The 23,325-nt window shown below is 33.5% G+C and overlaps 2 protein-coding genes, 1 long non-coding RNA gene and 1 pseudogene across 3 annotated transcripts; 1 reads left to right on the plus strand and 3 right to left on the minus strand.

The window, feature by feature from the left end:
- Window positions 1-318: 318 nt before the first annotated feature.
- Window positions 319-5,478, minus strand: LOC106423301 (annotated as a pseudogene).
- Window positions 5,479-7,334: 1,856 nt separating this feature from the next.
- LOC125582303 lies at window positions 7,335-7,881 on the minus strand. Its single transcript, XM_048748924.1, has 3 exons — window positions 7,877-7,881; window positions 7,579-7,810; window positions 7,335-7,500 (listed from the first exon to the last, which is right to left on the minus strand). Exons 1-3 carry the CDS (start codon window positions 7,879-7,881, stop codon window positions 7,342-7,344), a joined length of 396 nt encoding a protein of 131 aa, XP_048604881.1. The 3' UTR covers window positions 7,335-7,341.
- Window positions 7,882-8,646: 765 nt separating this feature from the next.
- Window positions 8,647-9,727, minus strand: LOC125582304 (replication protein A 70 kDa DNA-binding subunit A-like). The gene is made up of 5 exons (XM_048748925.1): window positions 9,578-9,727; window positions 9,238-9,502; window positions 9,053-9,149; window positions 8,826-8,950; window positions 8,647-8,735 (listed from the first exon to the last, which is right to left on the minus strand). The coding sequence occupies exons 1-5, from the start codon at window positions 9,725-9,727 to the stop codon at window positions 8,647-8,649; spliced, it is 726 nt and encodes a 241-aa protein (XP_048604882.1).
- Window positions 9,728-11,787: 2,060 nt separating this feature from the next.
- On the plus strand, window positions 11,788-16,007 carry LOC106388642. Its single transcript, XR_007319221.1, has 5 exons — window positions 11,788-12,058; window positions 12,230-12,499; window positions 12,576-15,547; window positions 15,620-15,692; window positions 15,782-16,007. It is a non-coding gene; the product is annotated as an uncharacterized LOC106388642 (long non-coding RNA).
- The last annotated feature ends 7,318 nt before the right edge of the window (window positions 16,008-23,325 follow it).

A 23,325-nucleotide genomic window follows, 5' to 3' on the forward strand; every position in this document is an offset into this window, starting at 1 on the left:
TTTACAGATTGTAAAAGACAATCCACATCACTCTTTCACTTCAAAATAGGAAATATCTGACACTTTAACAGCAACGATAGTTGAACCTGCATGTACCTTTACAGATTGTAAAAGACAATCCACATCACTCTTTCACTTCAAAATAGGAAATATCTGACACTTTAACAGCAACGATAGTTGAACCTGCATGTACCAAAAATAGTTCCAAGGGTTAAAATATTTTTATATCTACAACAATAGAAAACAGAAAAAAATCATAAACGTGGATTATAAGAAGTTTACCTTACGAATACCTTATCACTACTACTCTTCGAGGTTATTAAAAACCTCTTTGAAAACAACATTAGTAGTTTTTTTCTTAGGTTTGCCATCTTTGTCAACAATCAGAATTTTCAATCCTTTATTTGAAGTGACTCTAGAAACAGCGACATATAGCTGTCCATGTGAAAACACAGGTCTTGGTAGAAATAGACCAACTTCAGTTAGTGATTGCCCTTGACTTTTGTTAATTGTTATTGCGAAAGCCACAGCCAAAGGCAATTGCCTTCTGTGCATTTTAAAAGGCAATCTAGTGTCTGTTGGTGTTATCATCAATCTAGGAATATATACTGTATCCCCGACCTTTTCTCCTGTAATGATCTGAGCTTTAACCATAAAATCCATAAGCTGAGTGATCTGTAGTCTTGTTCCATTCATCAACCCAGCTGTAGGATTTATGTTTCTTAGAACCATAACAGGACATCCGACCTTGAGTCTAAGGCTATGGTTTGGCAAACCAGAAACCTTTATTTTGTTGAGAAAATCAGGACCAAGAGCTTCATCATTCAATGAACTTTTATCAATTGGGTCAATACTATCTGCACTGATATAAATCTTTTCTTCACCTGAAATTTTATTAAACACTTAATTAGTAAACAATTATGAATATAAGTGAGCTATAAATTTAAAACAGAATTTATGAAATTACCATCAAGCTTATCCAACATGTAATCATTGACCATATTGACATCCTCGTTGGTAGGACATAGAATAGCTCTTTCTTGGAAGAATTTTGGTTCTTTGTTTTCTTGTAATGATAAATAATCACCGTACACGGCTTTGCTGATAGCTTCTATGGGATCTTCAGAGTTGGTAATCAAAAATTCTGAAGGAATATCAATCTCAGCTTCACCATCATTAGGTTCTGCGAGTTTGCCTTCTCCCATTTTTAATATCCACTCTGAGAAGTCCTTAAGATCCTTTGCCTCTTCAGGTGTCAAACAACCAGATAACAATCGCATGTTCTTTGTCAGTTTTAGAACTTTACAGTGCTCCCATAGATAAGAAGAATTTAATGTTGCCAAAACAATCTCGGCTCTACCAGCTCCATTTATTACAGGTAGAACCTGTCTAAAATCACCTCCAAAAACAACAACTTTTCCACCAAAAGGTTTGTTTCTGTGTTTCCCAACAATATCAGACAAACTTCTATCCAAAGCTTCGAAACAATGTTTGTTCATCATGGGTACTTCATCCCATATAATCAGTGATGCCTCTTTCACTAAATTAGCTTGATCTGTTCCATGAGCAATAGTACATGATGAAAACTCATCAGGATTAAGAGGTATCCCAAATCTCGAATGAGCAGTCCTACCACCAGGTAACAACAAAGAAGCGATTCCACTCGATGCAACATTAAGAACAATATCTCCTTTAACTCTAATAGCTGCTGATAGTAACTTCCATAGGAAAGTTTTACCAGTCCCACCAAATCCATAAACAAAAAATGTTCCTCCTGTTCCTGTACTGACAGCTCTAAGAATCTCATCAAAAATTTTCCTTTGTTCATCTGTCATCTTTGGAACATCTCTGTCAAGGGTTTCCAACAATGATTCACGCGGATAACTACGCTCATCTAATATAAAGACATTCGAATCGTTAATACTTGATTCTAGGACCTTTGGCATTGAAGTAAATCTCTCAAGCGAATCACCATTACGCCTCAACAGCTTTTCAATCTCTTGTAGAGCATATTTTTTCTTGTCCTCATCACTTAACACAAGTCCTAGACAAATAAACACAAACTGATGTTAACAACAGAAACAACTAACTTACGAAACAAAATGTATATATATATATATATATATAATCTTTAGAAATTTTAAATAAGTTTTCGCAGTGAAGACAAACCTGGTCGGTTGAAATATATTCTCTGGTTATACTCAATATCATCTGATAGACATTCCCACGTATGTTCCCAAACATTTTCCGGTGACTCTAAACTATCATTATTAAGCATCATAGCAAACACCTGCCGTAGATCACTTGCTGAGCTATCGTAACTTCTCCTCAGCAGATCATCAATATACTCGTGATCATCATCTAATACGCCACGTGCAAAACATGTTTTTTTGTAGCTTCCATGAAGAACACCTTCAAAATTTTTTATGTATTCGTAACTGGTAGGATCTTTGACATAGTTCAACAACACACGAAGATAGTAAGCATCTTCCTGTTTACGTGGAGCATAGTTAATCCTCCCAATGCTAAATCCCCTTTTCCTTCTTTTGAATTTCTTTTTACTCTTATCGAAAGTAAAGAAGTTGGGAATTTGAGCATATGTGATTGTTCTAGCCAGTGAATCGATCTTACACAACTCAAACCAAGCTAAGAACATTGTGTTCTCAATGAGTTTACGACTAACCACTACCTCCATCTTATCGTTACCTCTGAATATAACATGTTGTTTTCCAGGCAGATGAAAACTAAGCTTTTCTACTGCAGTGGATCTGTAATGAATTGAAAAACTGTAAGTTCTCCATCCAGCTTCGCACGCGGAAACATATCTACAACAAAAAAAAAAAGAAAATGTAAATCCGATGCCATAAAATATATAAGCATATATATTGAACCGGTTCTATAAAAAATGAAACGAAATCATGTTAATTACCTACAATCGAAGAAATCTTTGAATTCATTTCTTTTTGTCTCGACACTTCCATCGACACTTCCCAACTGGTTCGTAACAACATGCTCAGGAGGTTCTACAGCCATAGTGACACGATCTTGCCCTTTATTAATATACTTAAATAAGTATTTAATTGAGCCGGCTTGGTTGCACCATTCCACATTAATGTGAGCTCGGTACCGAAGAGAGAGAGTTCTTTATTGTAAGGAATAACCCACTGATTATCATATTTGACACCACTCTTTTCAACATAATTCTCCACTTGCTCACGCCTTCTGTATATAGGAAACCCATCTCTATTAATCGTAGTCCTTTCAGCATATGGTTTAGGATATCCTTTAGAGCATAATCCATTCTCTATACATGGAGAATTCTTATTCGCAGCCCCACATGGTCCATGCATCATCATATCTTTAACAACATCATAAAGATCAGGTTCTGCTGATTTATTAGGGATTTCCGCACAAATGATCTTGTCTATATCGTCTGTTGTGGGAAGCTTGTAATTGGGATGCATGAACAGAAGAATGTGTGCATGAGGTAGACCACGTTTCTGAAACTCTATTGTATACATAGCTGCAAATAAACATTCTTAGTAAGTATAATATTGAATTCAAAATATTAAATAGACAAAATATAGTTGGGTTAACTCACATGAGACTGTCTTCCCAAGAATGTGCTTTTTAGTTAAATCATCCATCATCCATCAACGATTCAAGTTTCATTTTGAACATCCTACAAATCACTTCCGGTCTGTCTTCTGGGTTCAACTTTCTAGTCTTAAGGAATTTGGTGAGCTCTGGCCATTTAGGATTGCATGTAAAAGTGATGAAAAGATCAGGAAATCCGAAATGCTTACAAATGGTCATAGCATCCAAATAATTGTTCTTCATGTATCTAGGACCACCAGTGAAAGAAGCTGGCAATACAAACTCTGTCCCTTGTTCATTCATATTAGTCTTGCCAGCACTTTCTGACTCTTTAATAGAATCAAAACTATCAGATCGCAATGTAGATTGATCCAACTTAAGATAGTGCAGACGATTAGACTCTATAGTGGTATAGGCATCAACCAAAAACTGCTGAAATAAACGTCTAGCATGAAGGAGATGGCCTGACTCATGCTTCCGTTCGTGAAGACGGTATGCAAAGAATTGCCTCATACTAATCGTAGCTTTCTTCTGTTTTTTGGTAGCTTCAGTAACACCTTTCTTAATCCCAAGTCTGAAACCATCTTCTCCATACGCAAACAATAGAGGATACTGTAGTGCTAGATAGGAAGCATGAATTTCATTAATTCTCTTAAGCTTTCCTGAATGTTGCTGAACCACTATATCCCTTTTATCCATATCAAGATTAAAATCTCCATGAATTAATGCAGCAACTTCAGATGCCGTGGGTGTATTATATGTCCTTCCATCTCTGAGCCTATCACTAATAATCCTCATGTGAAATGCATCCTCTGGATTTGTATCAAATCTTTCTCTCGCTGATCGAAAATTCTTAACATAGGGATTCACTTCATTTAACATGTCCACCAAAGCCTTAATGATTTCTTCCCTCAAAGTATCACTTTTTTTTACTTGTCCAGCCAGGCGACTATTGCTGCAAAATCATTGATATTAATGTGAGGCACATTAGAACAGTAGATGAATTTTATATCTCAAATCATAAAACGATCAACGGTTGAAAGCATATATGGTTACCTCAAACAATTGGCTCGGTTTTTCACTTCATTTTCAGTGTCAGCTATGTATAACTGACCAAATTTGGCGCTATTACCATCTGGTGGTCTTAAACTTCCCAGTAGATGGTAATTTTCTCCGTGCAACTGAAACATATCTGGACCAAGTCCCTTCTTCACTGATCTTTCAACTTTGCCTCCAAGCGAAGTAAAAGAGAAAACCATATTATAAGGTCTTAGATTTTTCTGAAAATGTTTGCTTTGCTTGTCCTCTCCATAAATTAATCCCTTCAGTACTTCTGGTGGTTCTTTTAGAAAGGGAAGCACGACTTGACCTTGCCCAGAACATAGACTAAATGAAGGAGTACGTGTATTTCTGCGTCTGTTAATCCGTTCTCCATACCACATAATAGCACCACAATGAGAACATGTGTAAGATGGATCGCCCTCATCTATATAATCTGTCTATGTTAAAAAAAACGCAAAGTACTTTTTAATAAGATAACAAATATAATCATAATGGAAATCGCGTCAACATTAAATTAATCGTGTACCTCTTGATTTACATTTAGAACTCTTTGTAGGAGGTTTTGTTTTTCTACTGACTTCTTTTGCGCAATGATTTTTTATTTCCCCAATAGAGGCATCTAACTCGACATCATCATTCTCAGAATCTGTGCTTTCCTGCGAGCTAACATCAAACTCTAGCTCAGCATCAATTTCTTCAATTATTCCTGTTCACAGCAAATAGATGAAGTTAGGACATAGAAAATGATAATCTGTCACATGAATATATTAAATGCTAAATTAAGTAATCACCTTCAATATCAACATCACAATCAGCCATTTCTTCTTCATCATATTCAGTGTGATCAACCCCAATTTGATCTGACGTATTTTCAGAGGTTTCAACAGTATGATATGTGAAAGTCTCATCTACATTAGTAATGTCATTTCCAACTGATGTTTTGCTTTTTTGCTGCTTCCTCTGGTTTGGGACATGGGTGTTTTCTTTCTCTGTTGACCTCAAATCTTGGGCTAGAAAATCAATAAAACATGAGTTGTTTGACTACAAATAACATCCCAATAGATAAAATGAATACATATATCTTCTTACATGCGAAAGCAGTCAAAAAACTTCTCGGTTCAGGAGTATTTTTAGTTAGGTTTGACGCTGAAGACACACCTGCAACCATTATGTTATAAGTTTATTTATTATCTATATGGGCATGGCTTATTGCCAAAATTCATGTAGAAAAATGATTATGTAGTTTTCTAAAACATTACCGAGAACACATCTACGTTTGGTACTTGGTGTTTTTGGTGTGCTTGTACATAGATGATCTCGGGCATTGCTATTATTACTAATAGGTGTTTGATATATATTGGTAATGTCATCGAGAATTCGTCTTTTGTTCTTCCGCTGTAGACACTGGTTTGGAAAGTGAACTGGGTTTATTTCTGTTGACCTCAAATCTTGAGCTACACAATAAAGAAAACATTACATATAATATTTTGATATAATGTTGTGTTCTCAAATATAGCTTAACAGATCTTCTAGTGAAACATATATTGAATTACATGATAAAACTGACACACAGCTTCTCTGTTGAGGAGTAATTTGAAACAGGTTTGACACCAAATCCACACCTTCAATAAAGAGAATGATATGAACCAGTTAAATTCAATGAAGATTGCTCATGTATTATAAATATATTTTAAAGATCAATTTCAATAATTTTGAAAGAAATGGGTACCTAGAACACATCTGCGTTTCTGTACTGGGTTTTTTGGTGTGCTGGTAGTGAGACCTTCTTGCACATTAGTGTTTTTAGAAATAGGTTGTTGACCAAGACAAGCAAAAATCCTTTTAAAAACAGAAGGGACAGCAACATATGATTGAACATTCATTTGTTGTATGGCCTTATTTGCTGACAGGGATTGACGTTCTTGACTAACAGAGTGTTTGAAGTGACGAATTTCGTGTTGATGACCGGTTCTCTCATTCGCGTTGTGAGAGAGTTTTTTGGGAACCTCTGTTTTTCTTTTCATAGTTGGTAATACAGAAAAACACAAGACTGCTACTCTGAACTATTGGTCATTGAAATGACGTTTGATGAAGATTTAGAAGATATTATCTACGGCATTATTAGCATAAATATAGTTGTTAGTTAATTACTTTTATTTAACTTATGGTAACAGAATATCTTTGATGAGAATCTCGATTTTCTTAGGATTTGTTTGTTCTTTGTAAACAATGATTTATTTTCTTAATTATATCTGAACATTTAACTTTATTGTTTGGTTTTGATTAGGAAAATTTAGATGAGCATTGAAATGCGAGTTGCAAGATAGAGCTGAAGGGATGGCGATTACATCGGCGATATTGGCTTTCCAAGCAGCATAAATAGGTATTTTCGAAACGATCTGAGATATTAAACTATTGTAGTATAAAATAGGTTATAGTGCGAGTGTTACATGTTAAGTTGCTGGCTAGGTTCTTATGCAGACTATTTGTACATCACAATAGCTGTAGGTTAACTTTTGACATGATTATTTTCAAAAGCCAAGTTTATTGATTAAAAATAGGATTTAAATGAAAGTACTAAAAACAAAACCCAATGCAAAAACAAACGGGAAATTCCAAAAACAACAAAAAAAAAACAAAAACTTCAAATTCAGCATATGTAAGGCCATCTCCCTCGCATAACTAATCTTCCTTTGTCTTCTCCATTTTGATGTTCTTAGCACATAACTTCTTAGATGTAGAATTCATGTCATTAAGCTCAGCATCTCCTTCCTTACGCTTAGAGAAAGGTGTTGTAACATCTTCAGATGAACTCTCTTTGTTATGATCAATGCACAGAACCTAAGTGTACAAAAAATTTTTAGGTCCAAACAATCTCAATCATATATTAGTCAGGTTATAAAATAACAAACTTCTTACCTCACTGGTAGATAGAGTAGATGAACTGGACCCAATTAGAGATACTGGTTCTGAGAGTGATTCGATTCTATGAATATGATCCCCAGACCAGACCTCAGCTACCTTAAAAGTAGTTGATCCGTTGGATACATTATCACTTGTGATGGAAAGACCAAAACAAAACGATTTTCCAACCAAATTTTTGATAGGAATAGGTAGAATCTCTGGGTCTTCAATCTGTGAGATAATAAGGCTTGTTAATAGAAAATTTTGAAACAATGATAGAAAAATATTTATCTTAGGACATCACTATAATTACTTCATAGCATATGAGCCATCCCAAAGTTCCTCCGCTTTATTACCAATAATAGTTGTCGCCACAGTATCAAGCAACATTAACTCAGATTCACCAGTGTCATCTTTCACAAACACATGAAGCTTATACCTGCAGGTTTAGAAAATGTAAAACCAAAGTAAATAAATACGATTTAAATTTGCTATGTTTTCATTACAATCGATGAAAATTTAAATAACAGTCAAGCAACATCACACATACTTGGGTTCGACAACCAATGTGTTTGAATGACACACTTCACAATAGAATTGTGGCTTGTCAGATTGGACCATCTTCTGACCGCCTTTCCTACCAACCTTGGTCACACGTCGGTTGTGTCTCTTACATCCAAAATAGTACCAACCCCAATCTGTGTTGATAGCTTCGATTGTACAAATGATTTTACCAGACCCGACCTTGATGATTAGACGATAAATTATTGTTAACAAATAAAAATAGGATAGACTAAAGTTGTAAAGAAATAAGGGTGTGTTCTGTTACCTCATCTGAAATCAAAATCTCAGAAATACACTTAATGTCAACCTCATTCCAAGCAACCTTTACTTGCTTTATAATCTTTTTTTCATCACTGTTACCCAAAAGAGCTAAGGGAAGATCAACTTGCATCATCCTGGAAATAAATATAGTCACGTTTATTTGTGTAAAAATAGAAAAGAACTTGTTTCAGATTAAAGCAAAATAATTTACTTCGGTTTAAAATCATTACAACTTCGATTAGATCAAACTAAAGCAACTTACTTCTGTTTAAAATCAATAGCTTCCTCCATTGTTGGGTTGAGCATCAAAAGTGAAGCATCATACGCGTTGGTGATTTGCAACTCACCTATGTAATTATCACAATGTATAAACACGATTTTTTAATAGATACAAACATACACCATTTTAATTTTAACTTTTATAATCGAGTATATACCTCTAAATTCACTGATTTTGGCAAAGCGGATCAAGCATATAATAGTATCATCTTTGGATTCTGAAATATGGGATTCAATTTGCTCAGCGTATTGTCCCCATAAGCAACATGCTACTTCATTACCACTGTTTTTAAATAATTACAACAAACAGAAAAAGGTTTAGGAGACAAATAAATACAGTCCAAAGTTATAGTGATATATAATTCAGGGTCGAGCCGAACAATACCTTGTATCACGCAAACGAAACAGAACTCTCTTCCTCTCCTCGCCCTTAACTTCAACCGTCATGATTCTTCCAAGTTTGACCACTTGTCCAAGAATATCTGTTTCAATAACATAACAAATTCACTTTAATCTAAAACGCAAATCAAATAAATAGACAGTAAAGTAAGTCTCGTTTTGTGTACATACCAATTAGAAAATACGTTTTCAGGTTTTCAGTTCCAATTTCCTCGTATCTCGCCGGCGAAAGGAAGTGATTATCATTACGATAATCAGTACGGATTATGGTTGTGTCTCCAAGGATGGTCATTTTGTATTGAAGTTTTGTTGGTCTGTATTGACCTCCAGTACCGCTTATCTTAAAATTTTCAACCACTCTCCATTCTCCTACAGGTAGATCTCGTTGAACACGATACATCAGTGATCTTCTGCAAGATGCATGAATTTTTTGACCCTGTAAAAAAGCAGTATTAGATTCAGCATAGTTGACATCACACATATCTATAAATTATAAAACTTAAGCTCTTACTGTCTCGTCTGCAAGGATTAACTCAAGAGTCTCCCCGCCGAAATTCGTTTTCGATGGTTTCCACGAATGAAGAAGTTTGACACGGACTCGCCATTCGTCTTTGAAAGGTTTGAGATCGTCGATCAAAACCATATTTCTTGCGCCAGTCATGTTTTCTTGGAGTTGTTAATGGATGTTAGGTACGTACTAATCGTTTGTATATATAGGGAGGTGAATAATCTAGGTTATATAGAGTTATTGCGTGCGGAGATATTGTGAGTATATTCTTAACTTTTAATTTTTTATGGGATATAAAATCTTTTTAAAATATATTTCTATTGTAATATCTTTTTTGTTATAATTGTTGCGCTGATTTAGGTAACTAATTATTCTGGCATTCGACGGCTTTTAAGGTGATTGGGGAAGCGATCTTAAGAGGGCTTGGAGATATTTAGCTGGGAGAAATTTTAGACGTGGGAAAGAAGTTTAATTTTGAAAAGAAGGGCCAGCTTTATTGCGAAGATTTCACCGAGAATCCAGGCAATTACGTCTAACATACATTTTCCAAACTCAATATATTTTTAAGATATTTTCAGATATAAAATAATATTATGTTTCTTTAATTGTTTGATTAATTAATATCCACTTGGGTAGCCGATAATCGGGGTAAGGAAACTGGTAACCGTTGTAAATTGTTTGATTTCAATTTTGGTTAATAGCTTATGTTAATCAAATTACGAAAATGACATTAATTATCCGTGTTTACAAACACTTTTCCATTAGTCTACTATTCAAGTTTCCAAACAACTCCAATGTGTACTTCAGTTTTAATAATATAGATGTGCATCATGATAGTGCTTCTTTCGTTAAACTCTAAGAAATCATGTAATTCATAAATACATATATTATAATAAAAATTGCTTAGTTTCGTGAGATGCCATTTAATATCAGATTAATTATTGGTTGGTTGTTTGTTTCTTTTAAATTGATTAATAACAAAAATTAACATAATTAACGTAATGTTCCTTTTTTTTTACCAACGTAATGTTCCTTATAAATAGGAGTACTGTATATATTTTGATTAAAGAAAATATTAAATAAAACACATTATTAACGAAGGGGTCTAGCAACTTTGCATAAATAGATTTTTGTAAAATCTTTCTCTTCTAATAGTATAGAATTTTTTTTTATTAAACTTTGGTGCATGAATAATTAAAAATAGCAAGAGTACAGTATGATTGTGACTCTAGAAAGAGGCACAATCACGGTAGTAACTAAAACCCATGAAAACGAAACCTAAACCCATTAAAAGATTAGGTTGTAATGTGATTTATGAAAGAAGCTCAAATTCAGAATTAAAGACGTTTAGTGTTCTTCGTTCTTGTTGATCGAGCGAGGAAGAGTGTTTAGAGAGAGAACTACAGTTATGCAAGCTGATGATTCCAGTGGGTTTTCTTGTCTGAAAGATTGGATCATATTCCTGACTGTGAGGTCAACAGTTGCAGTGATTGTCTCTGGAGAGGAGAATCGATGGCGGTGGAGTCTGTGATTTCTTTCACGCCACAGTTCATAAATCGTGGCCTGTCATGCTACTATGCTAGGATACTAAGATACCAGCGATGCCTATCTCCTGTGAGAGAAATCAAGATGTTTTGAGTGTCAGAGCAATCAAGAGTGCTGTTGAGACGAAGCTTTAAAGCTAGTGGTCCCCAAATCAGAGAAGAGAAGGGGCATCCGAAGAAGATATGATCACGCGACTCATGGAATGAGTTACAGAGAAGACACATCGGATCCGTTTCAATATCCCAGGTAATCAGTTCAACATCTATTTAGAGTAAAAAAGCTAAGTTTGCATTCTGTGTTTCGGGATTCCACGCTTCAATTAGACGATACTACTCCTGGAACAAATGGCTTTATTTCTCGGAGTAGATTGTAAATCTGACTTGAGACAAAAATTTTGTTTACAGGCACGTGAGGACCAGATGCATTCCATCCGGCTCGTTGGAGAGAACCAGAGCAGTCAAGTGGATATGGAGAGCTTCCATTTACAATGATCTGGCTGGTGATAACCTCCAAGAATGGCCATTCCATAGAGAGGCTAGAGTGGCCGAGAGCGGAATACCTAATTGTCTCGGACCTTGGGGTCATATGAAGCTGGTCAGAGTGCCAAAAGGGGACCACGGGGTTGTCCAAAACCGACTGGAACTTCCATTACCAGGTATGATCCTCTTAATCATTGAGAAGCTTTTGCTTAAAGATCCAAGTGTGAGATTGATCCTCTTTTAAATCCCAGAAGGATGAGTCTTTTATTACGTTGTTTTGGATCCATGCTATCCATATTGACTCTGGTTTGAAGAAAAGCGTCCAAAGGAGCTGGAGGAGACATGTTCTGTTCCAGACTCAAATATTTTTGAGGCCTAACCCACCTTCTGATTTAGGACTAGTAACAGAGTCTCAGGCTACTCTAGCATTGTATCTACCATCCAGTGATCCCTTCCAAAGGTATGCAGCGCATAATGAGTTTATTTGGTTAATACATTCCACCGGCAGAACAAAAGAGGCACACCAAAAGTTAATTACCCCTGAGATAACTGAGCTGATCATCTGTAACCTTCCAGCAAATGAAAGATATTTTGCCGTCCAGATATTAATTTTTGACTTAATATTTTGCAGGAGAGGCTCACAATTGAGTAGGAAAAGTTTCTTTGTGTTTAGAGGGAGACCCAAATATCTTATGGGGAGGAAACCTTGAGCAATACGTGAGGAGGTGATAAGGACAGAAGTTTCATCAATATTGAGACCAGCTGAGAAGAAACAAGATTTTCCACGCTTATTGCAAGGCCTGAGATCGCTTGGAACTCTGAGAGAACCGTCAGGATCCCTTGAATTGATGGCAATGATTCGTTGGTGAAGATAAGGATATCATCCGCAAAGCACAAATGCGTAAGTTTTGAGGTTATGCATCTTGTATGGTATCCAAAAATCCTCCTTCTGCTGACTTGTTGAGTTTGTGAGATAGAACGTTCATTGCCAGACCAAAGATATATGGACTGAGCGGATCACCCTGACGGATGCCACGAGTACCTCGAAAGAAACCATGGAGGGATCCATAAATGCCCACTGAGTATGCGGTGGAAGTGAGACACTCCTTTATTTGTGCAACGAAAGAGTGAGGCATGTTCAAAGAGTTCAAGCAAGCTATTATGAAATCCCACTTTATGGAATCAAATGCCTTGGCAATATCCACCTTCAAGATAAGTCTCTTTGGCCCTATGTTTTTTTGGTCTCCACTGATTATTTCGGATGATAGTAGGCAATTCTCCATAAGTAATCTGCCCTTGATGAAAGCTGACTGGTTAGGTAAAATGATTGCTGGGATAATCGGTTTTAGACGACTCACTAGCATTTTGGCTATCCCTTTATATAGTGTATTGCAACATGATATTGGCCTATAATCCTTGATTATAGTTGCTCCTGGGAATTTAGGAATGAGGGTGAGAATAGCCGAATTTGTAGCTGTTGGCATAGAGGTTTCTTTAAAAAAATTCAGAATGGTCGTAGTAACCTCATTCCCAATTACTGTCCATGAACAGCTGTAGAATCTTGAAGTAAAACCATCTGGTAATGGGCTTTTATTAGGATTTAGCTTGAATAGCGTTCTCATAATTTCATCTGTTGTTGGCAGGACATAAAGAGACGATCTTTCAAGGTCAGAACAACTGAATGGAGATAAAGCTTGGACAGATTCTAGGAGACCAGGCACAATCAGGGAGAGCGGAGGACTAAGAATAAGCCTGAAGTGATGCACTGCTAAGAAACATACAGCTTTAGGGGAAGTTATAGTGATGTCGTTGAGGTCAGTGAGAGCATGGATTGCATTGTAAAAACTCCTAGTGACTGAGACTTTGAAGAAGTAGCTTGTGTTTTGATTGCCCAGATTAAGCCACTGGATTCGAGATTTCTGATGGAAATACACATCCTCAACCTTTTCAGCATATTCAGTTTCTCTTTACACAACTTTTCTTCAAAAGAAGTCGCTTCAGTGGGGTTTGAGAAGGAGATAACTTGAAGGACCTTCAGATGTTCCATAGTTTCACCAACTCGTTTTTGTATCCATGAGAAATTATCTTTGTTGAGACTTCTCAAGGTTTGTTTTAGCACCTTCTGCATTTTGCTGAGGCGAGATAAAGACCAGCCAGCTGGGTCAGAAGATTCCCATCCAGAGATGACCGAGTGCAGTAAGCCTGGATGACTCGTTAGATAGTTGAAGAACTTAAACGGCTTCGAGCCAGCAATAGGCAAGGCACAGTTTAAGTTCACAAGCCCTGGAGAATGATCAAAGAAGTCTGTTGCAAGAAAGTGAGCTAGACTTGCCGGAAAAGAAAGAATCCAAGATTCATTTGAGAGGATTTTGTCCAGCTTCTTAGCAGTGGGGGCCAAAGGCCGCTTGTTAGACCATGTAAAGATGGGACCATGGTATCGAAGATCCCGGATTTAAAGATCATCCAAGCATTGTCTAAATTCGATCACGGGAGGATAAATGCCATCGAAGGCTGGAGATGAATTCTCTGCGTGGTGGATGATTTCATTAAAGTCACCCCCAAAAATCCAAGGCAAGGCAAGGAGTGAAGCGAGTGCCCATTTAGCATGTGCCCATTTAGCATGAGGGCATCTTGCTTCTAAATGACAGAGTTGCTTGCAGCAAGTGCAAGAAGGAGGAACCCAAGGATAAGTTACCGATATTGGTATAATTGAGCCATCATCCCTGAGCAGCTCAACCAGTGGAGGGAGAGGCTTTGTGCAGTATGCACGCACTTTAAGATGGGCTACGTCCAAGCTGATCATACGAATAGTAAATTCATTTGCTTCTACTGGTGTCCTATCAAACCAGCCACAAGGCTGAGCCCTTCTCTGGTATAGAGATCAAAAGGAACACCTCTTACATGAGCCCATAGGGGAATAGAGTCCATGGTAGGAGGAGAGATGGCCAGATCAGCACTCTATTAAGCAACGTAGAACATAGATGATCTAATGTGCCTTATTTCATGTTCTACTATTCTGGCTCAAAGGTCAAAAGAAAGGATCTTGACCAATTTACCACAATAACAATATTGGATAGAGGCATACAAACTTTTATTTGTTGATTTCATGTGGGTCAGTTGACCCCCATGCCTCCAACGTGGCTCCGCCACTGGATGCACTGATGGTGGACATGCCTTTGATACTTGTTGTCTCGAAATTGAAGTCAAAGGCTGATGATATGCTTCAGAAGTTTGATAAGTATTGGGCTGGTATGAAGAACATCAATAAGATGTTGATTGTAGCAACGGTATTTGATCCTAGGAAAAATATGCAGTTTGCAAAAATGTGTTTTGAGAAGCTCTATGGGAAAGAGAGTTCAGATGCTAAGGAGATGTATCAGTCTCTGGTTGATGTTTTGCGCTTCATGTTTAAGGAGTACAGTGCAAGGTTTGACAGAGGTGAAGCATTTCAAGCGTCTCAAACCACTCCAGCTGCATCTTTTGGTAGCCAAGAAGCCTCTTTCGAAAGAATCAATTTGATCAACAATGAGATCGGGTATGAAAGGATGGATTTCATGTATGAGGAGTTGGTTGGAGAAATCGAAGATCGAGAATCTAAGGGTGAGTTGGATACTTATCTAAGGGGGAGTGTTGTCAATCCGAGAACCATGCTTGGAGTTGAGTATGATGTTTTGTCTTGGTGGAAGTTCAATGCCAAAGTTCCCGGTTCTTGCAGAAATTGCAAAAGATGTACTTGCAATGCAAGTCTCGTCAGTTGCTTCTGAGAGTGCTTTTAGCACTTCTGGTCGTATCATTGATTCATACAGGAGCTGTCTCACTCATTACATGGTCGAAGTATTGATGTGCTCAGAGCAATGGCTAAAGGCAGACATTCGATGTGGTGATGCAAGGCTGGTGACAATGGAATAGATTCTCAGTGACTTTGAATATGAAGACAAGCTTAAGAAAGGTAGTTTCTCTTCCCTAATCTTATATGTTTATTTTTTTTTATCTGTTTACTAACTACATTTATTTATGTCAGAGTATGATAATCTGAGCTTGCAAGAAGACTAAGAAAGTGTGCACTGTGTGGTCCCTGTGTCTTCGGTTTCAAGGTATACTCAACTTAAGATAGTTTCTCACTTTCTGGTTTGAATTTTGAAGTTGATAATTGCTTATATAAGTTTCTCTTCCCTTGTTGAAGGATATTTTCGGAGTGTGGTGAAGTTTTTTCTGGTCAAGTTTGGATGGTGAAGTTCTTTCTGCTGAAGTTTGGATGGTGAAGGCTTTTGTTTTTTCTAGGTTCGGTCTGAGTCTGAGACATTAGTTCTCTGTGTTTCTTTGTTTTTTTTATGTCATTGTTGAACACAATTTTTCTCTGAATGTTGTTGTTCTCAATTTATATTATCGGAAATGGAATGTTGTTTGTTTTTCAGCTCTTAAACTCGGCTTTATATTCATGTTTACTCATGTTCTTCATTTTCAACTCATCTTTTCATTTTCAACTCATTTTAGTTACTTGTGAGTTTAGACTTTATGCACAATAGATTTGATTAATTATACACAACTCATTTTCAAATCATATAACTTTGGATATTCAGATCAAAAACAAGCAGGTTTGGTTACTTTGGATCTATATATCCGGATCCGATCCGTGTGTAATGGGTAACCGGTAATTTTTGGATTTTTTTTTAATATCCATACCCACCCGGAACCGAGAGGATCCGACTCGAATCCGACCCGAGTTTTTAGAATATCCGAATTGGACATTTTTTCAAAATCCGAATAACCCGATACCCAAATTACCCGACCCGAACCCGAAAGGGTATCCGAATACCCAGGCCTAATAGAGACGATGAAGAGGTTTAAGGATTTGGGTAAGATGTTTTTTTCTTGTCTTAACAATCTAGAAGTCGACCGATCCGGTTATTGAATTGGGTTTTGTCAAACCAGATAGATTCTGATTAAGTCTATAATAGTTGTGCCAAGTTATCTGCTAGCGGGCCTATGCTACCATTTTACTCTTGTAAGTTAGAACGAAGTCAAAACTCACTATCACATGCAAACCAAACCAGTGTTGATGTTGCATATAACTTGATTATAATATTTGTGTTGTTTGGATACCAAAATGTGTACATTATGTGAGGATTCATGTGTTTGTCCAAGAAGATCAATACTATTTTGAACATTCATTAAAAGAAAAAAAAACTTATGTTTAGGTTTTTCACAACCTCGATCTACATAGTCGATGCTAATAATATTTCATATTCCAGTGATATACATGAATATTCCTTATCATTCACAACTTATAAAAATACTATTCTGAAGTATGTGCAACTGCTAAGAGTTGAAGATCATAGTCTGTATTGAATGGCTTTCAAGCAAGTTTAATTTTTGAAAAACAGTATTCTAAATATTGGATTTAAACAAAACAATTACTTCCCCTTGGGGATTAGTCTGGGCTTCTCCATGGGTCTGAGATACCCCCAGGTTAATCAAAAAAAAAAATCTATTTAGGCATTAAAAAAAAGTTTTAAAAAGGTGTCTAACTACTGCATTCCGATTATTTAAACACTAAAAGATGTTTATAAACGTTGTTTCTGTACCTGATATCCAAAATTGCATGAAATTCTCTTAGACCAAAATCTCCGTTCTAAAGTATTTCTCACACTTAAAAAAGTTATTTTCACATTATTTGAAATAAGAAAATGCTTCACAGTGGTTTAATAGTACTATCACCAATTCAATGTTTAAAACTAATATGTAACCAGAGGCATATGCACTTGGTGATGAATGATGTATAGATAGTTAACTAAAATCTTGGTTGTTTTTAAGAAATGTGTTTATGATTCAATTTTTGGTAAATTACTTTCTTTGATGATCAATTTATTGTATTGTTATTATTCATTATGAACAATTTTAGTTTCTATTTATTAGATATTCTCTTTTTCTCTAAAAGATAGTTTTGTGTATAAAATATGAAACAATATTTAGCGATATGTTTGGATTATAAACGTTCAGTCAGCAAATTTTTCTATCTTAAAATAAAATTTCAAACTTAATATAAATATACCAAAAATCATTAATTTTATATGCTTCTTTTTTGTTTTATGATAAAAACTAAATGGGAAAATTTGGAGAAATACACTACAATAAGATTTTAATTTGAAAACTACACCATTGTGTAAGTTTTTTTTGAAAAAATACACTTATGTATATATAAATTTACTAAATTGTCCAATCTGAATATTTCTCAATTCCTAATTTATTTTTAATTTAAAGTAAAAAAATTTCAAAAAAAAATTGTTTAAAAAAGAAAAAATTATCTTAAACTATTATTTTTTTTGAGAAAAAAATGAAAGCAACCTTCTCTGTATCCTCCATTTCACAAGTCAAATTACCCAGTTTTAAACAAAAGTATAAAATTTAGAATTACATGATACAAGATTAATTTTCATTTTTTGAATGTTAACAGTTATTATTTTCATTATAATTTCTACACATATGTCATATATCTCAAACATGTTGGAAATATTTGTATTTCCATAAGTTAGTTATTTAGCTGCATAAGTATTTAATTTTATTTAAATTTATCATTTTCATAAATTATCTTACTTATTTTTTTTAATTTAATAAAATATTTTAATATTTTTATAGAAAATAAAAAATAAAACAAAACAAAATTTAAGTATATTTTTATAAAAATATAATTTAATTAATTAGTAATTTGAAAATTATTATATAAATCTATTTTTAAGTAATAACAGTCTTTCATCCAATTCTAACTAATATTTTAAAATTTATAAATTTAGATATAATAATTTTAAAAGATTAATATTTAAGACTAATATTTATTTGTAGAACAGAAATAAACTTAGTGATAAATATTATCATTATATACATGATTGTCACATCATTTAAATATTTAAGTTTAATAATTATAATATATATATATATATATATATATATATATATATATATATATATTTATTAGAAATGCAAATGAAATATTAATTACGCCTTCTATTTATTGTTTTGAAAAATACACTTTATTCATTGTGAATTGATATTTTTATCCATATTATATACTTCAATAATTAAAAATGAAGTATCTAATATGGATAAAATATCAATTCACATTGAATAAAGTGTAATTTTCAAAAAAATAAATAGAAGGTGTAATTTCAAATTTCAAACTATTAATAGAGTAATTTACAAATTACCTTTCTACTCATTTCAGTTTATTAAATATATTTGAATTACACAAGTAACTATTAATATTTCATTTGCATTTCTAATAAATTTATATATATATATATATTATAATTATTAAAATTAAATATTTAAATGATGTGACAAACATGTATATAATGATAATATTTATCACTAAGTTTATTTCTGTTCTACAAATAAATATTAATCTTAAATATTAATCATTTAAAACTAGTATATCTAAATTTATAAATTTTAAAATATCAGTTAGAATTGGATGAAAGACTGTTATTACTTAAAAATAGTTTTCTATAACAATTTCCAAATTATGAATTAATTAAATTATATTTTTATAAAAATGTACTTAAATTTTTTTTTTGTTTTATTTTTTATTTTCTAGAAAAATATTAAATATTTTCTTAAATTATTAAAAAAAGTAAGATAATTTATGAAAATGATAAATTTAAATAAATTTAAATACTTATGCAGCTAAATAACTAACATATGGAAATACAAATATTTCCAACATGTTTGAGATATATGAAATATGTGTAGAAATTAAAATGAAAATAATAACTGTTAACATTTAAAAAATGAACATTAATCTTGTATCATATAATTCTAAATTTTATACTTTTCTTTAAAACTGTGTAATCTTAACTGTTATAATTTTCCCAATTTTATGATTTTTTTAATTTTTTTTCAAAATCTTTGGATTTCTTACATTGGTAAGACATCATTTATATTCTTTTTGTCTTTAGTTAAAAAAAAAATTGGAAATTAAAAATTTTGTGTAGAATTTTCAGATATTATATCAATTATTTTTAAATTATTTTATTTGTTAATTTAAATTTTGTTATTGATTTTCATTTTTTCGAAAAAATAATTCTCATAAAACCTATTGGAAAGAAATAAAACTTGTGGAACTCTTAACAGCTCATCTATAATAGTTGATTTGGCCTAAAAATTCTAATAGTGGTTTGAGATTAATAGGATTAGGTTATTATGTATTTGCTTTTAGAATTAATATAATGCATGTCTATTCTCTCCGTAGCAAAAATATTCTTACTTCTCGAAGCACAAAAATAATTCCGCCTCATCACTTCAAACTTCAAAGACACATTTTGTATTCCACATGTTTCTCTATTACTGAGCTGTACATGAAAATGCCATAAATAAATATAAGAATAAATTACTGCAGAAATTTTTTAAAGACACAGCTCATTAAACTTTGAAACATGGCTGGAACATTAGTAAGGCTGAATGGCATCACTAAATATTTTTATATAATCTATGAGTTTCAAAACATGTTTTATTAATATCACTTGTATCCATCATCACTTAGTGGTTGTTCACTCTAAAATTGATCTTCGAATATAGTTTAGAACTTCTAAACTTATCCATCATATTCTCCATTAGCTAAATTAATATAAATTTTTTTTCTTCAAAAACCTTTATTAGTTTAACTATTTAATGGAACATTGCCACATTGGTGGTTTTAAATTATAATGAATACATTTAATGGGATATAGGTGGTGATTGATTCGACTGTGGCGGTAAGAATTTAGCTGTAAAAATTTATCTGTAGGTAAGTTGGTTGTAGTTGTAAAGTTGTTACCAATGTTCTAAAAATCGCTAGAAGGTAACTAGGCGCTTTATAGAGGACTAGCGACTAGGCGGATTATTCGGGGCCTAGGCGAGGCCTAGGCGTTAGCAAATTGTTGATTTATTTTATATATTTTATACATTTGTATAACATATTTTAGTTTTTAAGTTTAATTATAAAATTATTGTGATGAATTATTAAAATTAGATATACAAAACAGAAGAAAGTAGACAAATTTGTAGATTTGTAATAATATTATTGCTTTATTTAACATATATAGACAATTTTAGATCGATTTTAACCAATTTATACTGATTTAGAACAGTATAAACCAATTTGAATCATATAAATCGGTATAAATCAGATTTTAAGAAAATCGTTTCGGATAGGACCGAGTTGCTGCCTAGGCAGGGGGCCTAGGCGCCGCCTAGACCGATTTTTAGAACCCTGGTTGTTACTGTAGATTTTCTTGAAGAGACTTTTGTTATAGTTAAATTTGTTATAGCTGTAAGTTATAAATATTTCAAAATAAAATATGTGATGTATATATAAAATAATTACTTTTTGTCAACTAAAATAATTTATATTAATGATTATTATAAATTATCAAAGTTTACTGTTATTTAAAATATGATATGTAAATAATATTTATGTTATTTAATTTTTTTGATAATTTTAAAAATACCCTGAATTAAAATAAAATATTTATAGATGTTTTTATTATGATTATCTAATTTATTTGATATTTTAGATAGTTTTTTCATTGTACAGTTTCTTTAGCCTATAAAACAAAGATGTAAATTTTTTGCCCAAAATATATAAGCTAAAACATGATTGGTAAAAGTTAATAGAAATTTTTTGTAGGCTTTAACTTTTAAAAATAAAGCTATAACATGATTGGTAAAATTAAGTGGTTTAAAAATAAATAAAGCTAAAGTAAGGAGAGAAAGCCCAAACAATCATTCCAATAACCACGAGTTTGGAAATCATATATGTTTTAAAATACTCTTTAACATATATATTTTAAATTTATGTAGTTTCTTCAAATCTTGCATCATTTAAAATTTTGCATTTTAAGAAATATTTTCTGTTGATTATATTATATCATGAATTTTCAAATGTTTAGTATATATTAAGTGAATTTATTTTCGAGGATTTTTTAATTTTTTTATTGTACCTTATTTTATATTGATACGTGTTTATTTTGATGTTGTTAATTTACCATTTTTTTTTATTAATTTTCATTTTTTGAAATAAATATATTTTTGAATTTTTAATATTTTAAAATATTTAATAAGATACTGATTTTGTGTATTTTTATTGATAATTTTAAATTCTATGTGAAAACAAATATATTGTAATGATTTCAAGTATATACGATTTTATATATGGACTTCAAATGATTTCAAGTATATACGACACTGAATGAACTTTCTTCTCTTGGTGATCTTCGAACACTGACTCTTGCACCACTCTCAGTCCGTAAATACCTCGGCATTCCATTAGTTTGAAATACATCTTCGGACTCGTCCAAGCTTTCTTCAAATCCTAAAAGAGGTCATATAAACCAACGCGCCAAATCATGAAAGATCTCAATTTAGATCGTACCAAATTCAATGGACCCACCGTATCTTCTTCTGATTTCTTGTGGTGCTAGGGAACAGAAACACGTCAGAGGAATCTGGAGAAACTTGCATTTTAAGAAAGCTCGTTTTGTCTTCATTTATTGTCAGCCAAAAGTGGTCTTAGCAAAGGATATGCTCACAGATCCTGCAGGCTGATTATAAGTGAGCGTTGAAGCTGCGTTGTTATCTTTTCTCTTCTTTGTCCCAGCCAATGTGAATCCGCTTGCCGGCGTCGTGGTTTGAGATAAACCGGTGTACCGAAACTCGCTTCAAGTAGTCCGCTTGAGATGTCTCTGATAGCGTATGGAAAATGATTTCTGTCTCGGCTTCCTTCGATAACAATGAACCAAATCACTAATAAGGAACCGGGGTTTGGAAGCATCAGTTTATTCCGGTCTATTTGTAATTGTAGCTTTGATACAATAAATATTGTTGAGGGTAGCTTGTTGTATTACATACCTGTTGGGTTGGTAACTTGTTTAGATTTGTAAGCTCTTTGATTGTTCTACATAATTTCTCCGTTTCCTTGAAAACCAAGTTATATCTTTTTTTTACACCTTACTTTCTCTGGCAAAACAAATATTATGATCTCCAAAGTCTCAACATATAATCACAGAGACACAAATTTATACAGATCTTATGAAAATCGATTGAAACCCTCGTTGAAGTTCTCCACGGTACTTAGCATCCATTTCACTGTTAGGAGGAAACTTAGGTAATGTCGATGTATCACAAGCATAAGGTTTTGTGTTAAAGTACTACAATAATAGCAAAGCCGCAGAGAAGACCAAAACACTGTCAGTATAAAGTTTCGGGTTCTTTTTTCTTTACCTCTTACATGAGAGCATAAGAGGCAGTTCCTCGTTTGTCTGGATCAACAGATGATAGAATCTCCTGAAGATCAGCTGATGTTATCGGAAACTTCTTGATGTTAATAGATTCTCAGACAACACTCATATTGATGTTGTGGTCTAAACATCTTAGTTTGAGAATGAAGCTTGTTATTTCCCAGAATTCTTCATCCGGTGAACCAAAGAGTTTATAAATTATGTGAAGTTGTTCAATCTACACAGAATAAACACACAAAAAAACTCATTAAAAAACTCTATCTGGAATGAGCTTGGTTTAAAATGGCGAGTGGCGACCCCTGGCGACGAAGTGGTTGAGTGTCGCCTAGCGCCATGGCGACCAGAAGCGAGCGCCATGTGTATGCTCTGACAAAAAGTAATCAAAGCCCTACATACTCATGTTAAAAGCTCTATGCACTCATGTTACGATCTAATAGCTTTAGAAACTTATTTTAAA

Source organism: Brassica napus, chromosome C2 (assembly GCF_020379485.1).
Source record: "Brassica napus cultivar Da-Ae chromosome C2, Da-Ae, whole genome shotgun sequence".
Classification (NCBI taxonomy): Eukaryota; Viridiplantae; Streptophyta; class Magnoliopsida; order Brassicales; family Brassicaceae; genus Brassica; species Brassica napus.

Coding starts and splice junctions, on each gene's coding strand:
- LOC125582304 (XM_048748925.1), bottom strand. CDS start 9,727: ATGACTGGCGCAAGAAATATGGTTTTGATCGACGATCTCAAACCTTTC. Junction 9,150..9,237: donor GAAAACGTATTTTCTAATTG/GTATGTACACAA, acceptor TTATTGAAACAG/ATATTCTTGGACAAGTGGTC. Junction 8,951..9,052: donor TTTCGTTTGCGTGATACAAG/GTATTGTTCGGC, acceptor ATTTAAAAACAG/TGGTAATGAAGTAGCATGTT.
- LOC125582303 (XM_048748924.1), bottom strand. Junction 7,501..7,578: donor CTACTCTATCTACCAGTGAG/GTAAGAAGTTTG, acceptor TTGTACACTTAG/GTTCTGTGCATTGATCATAA.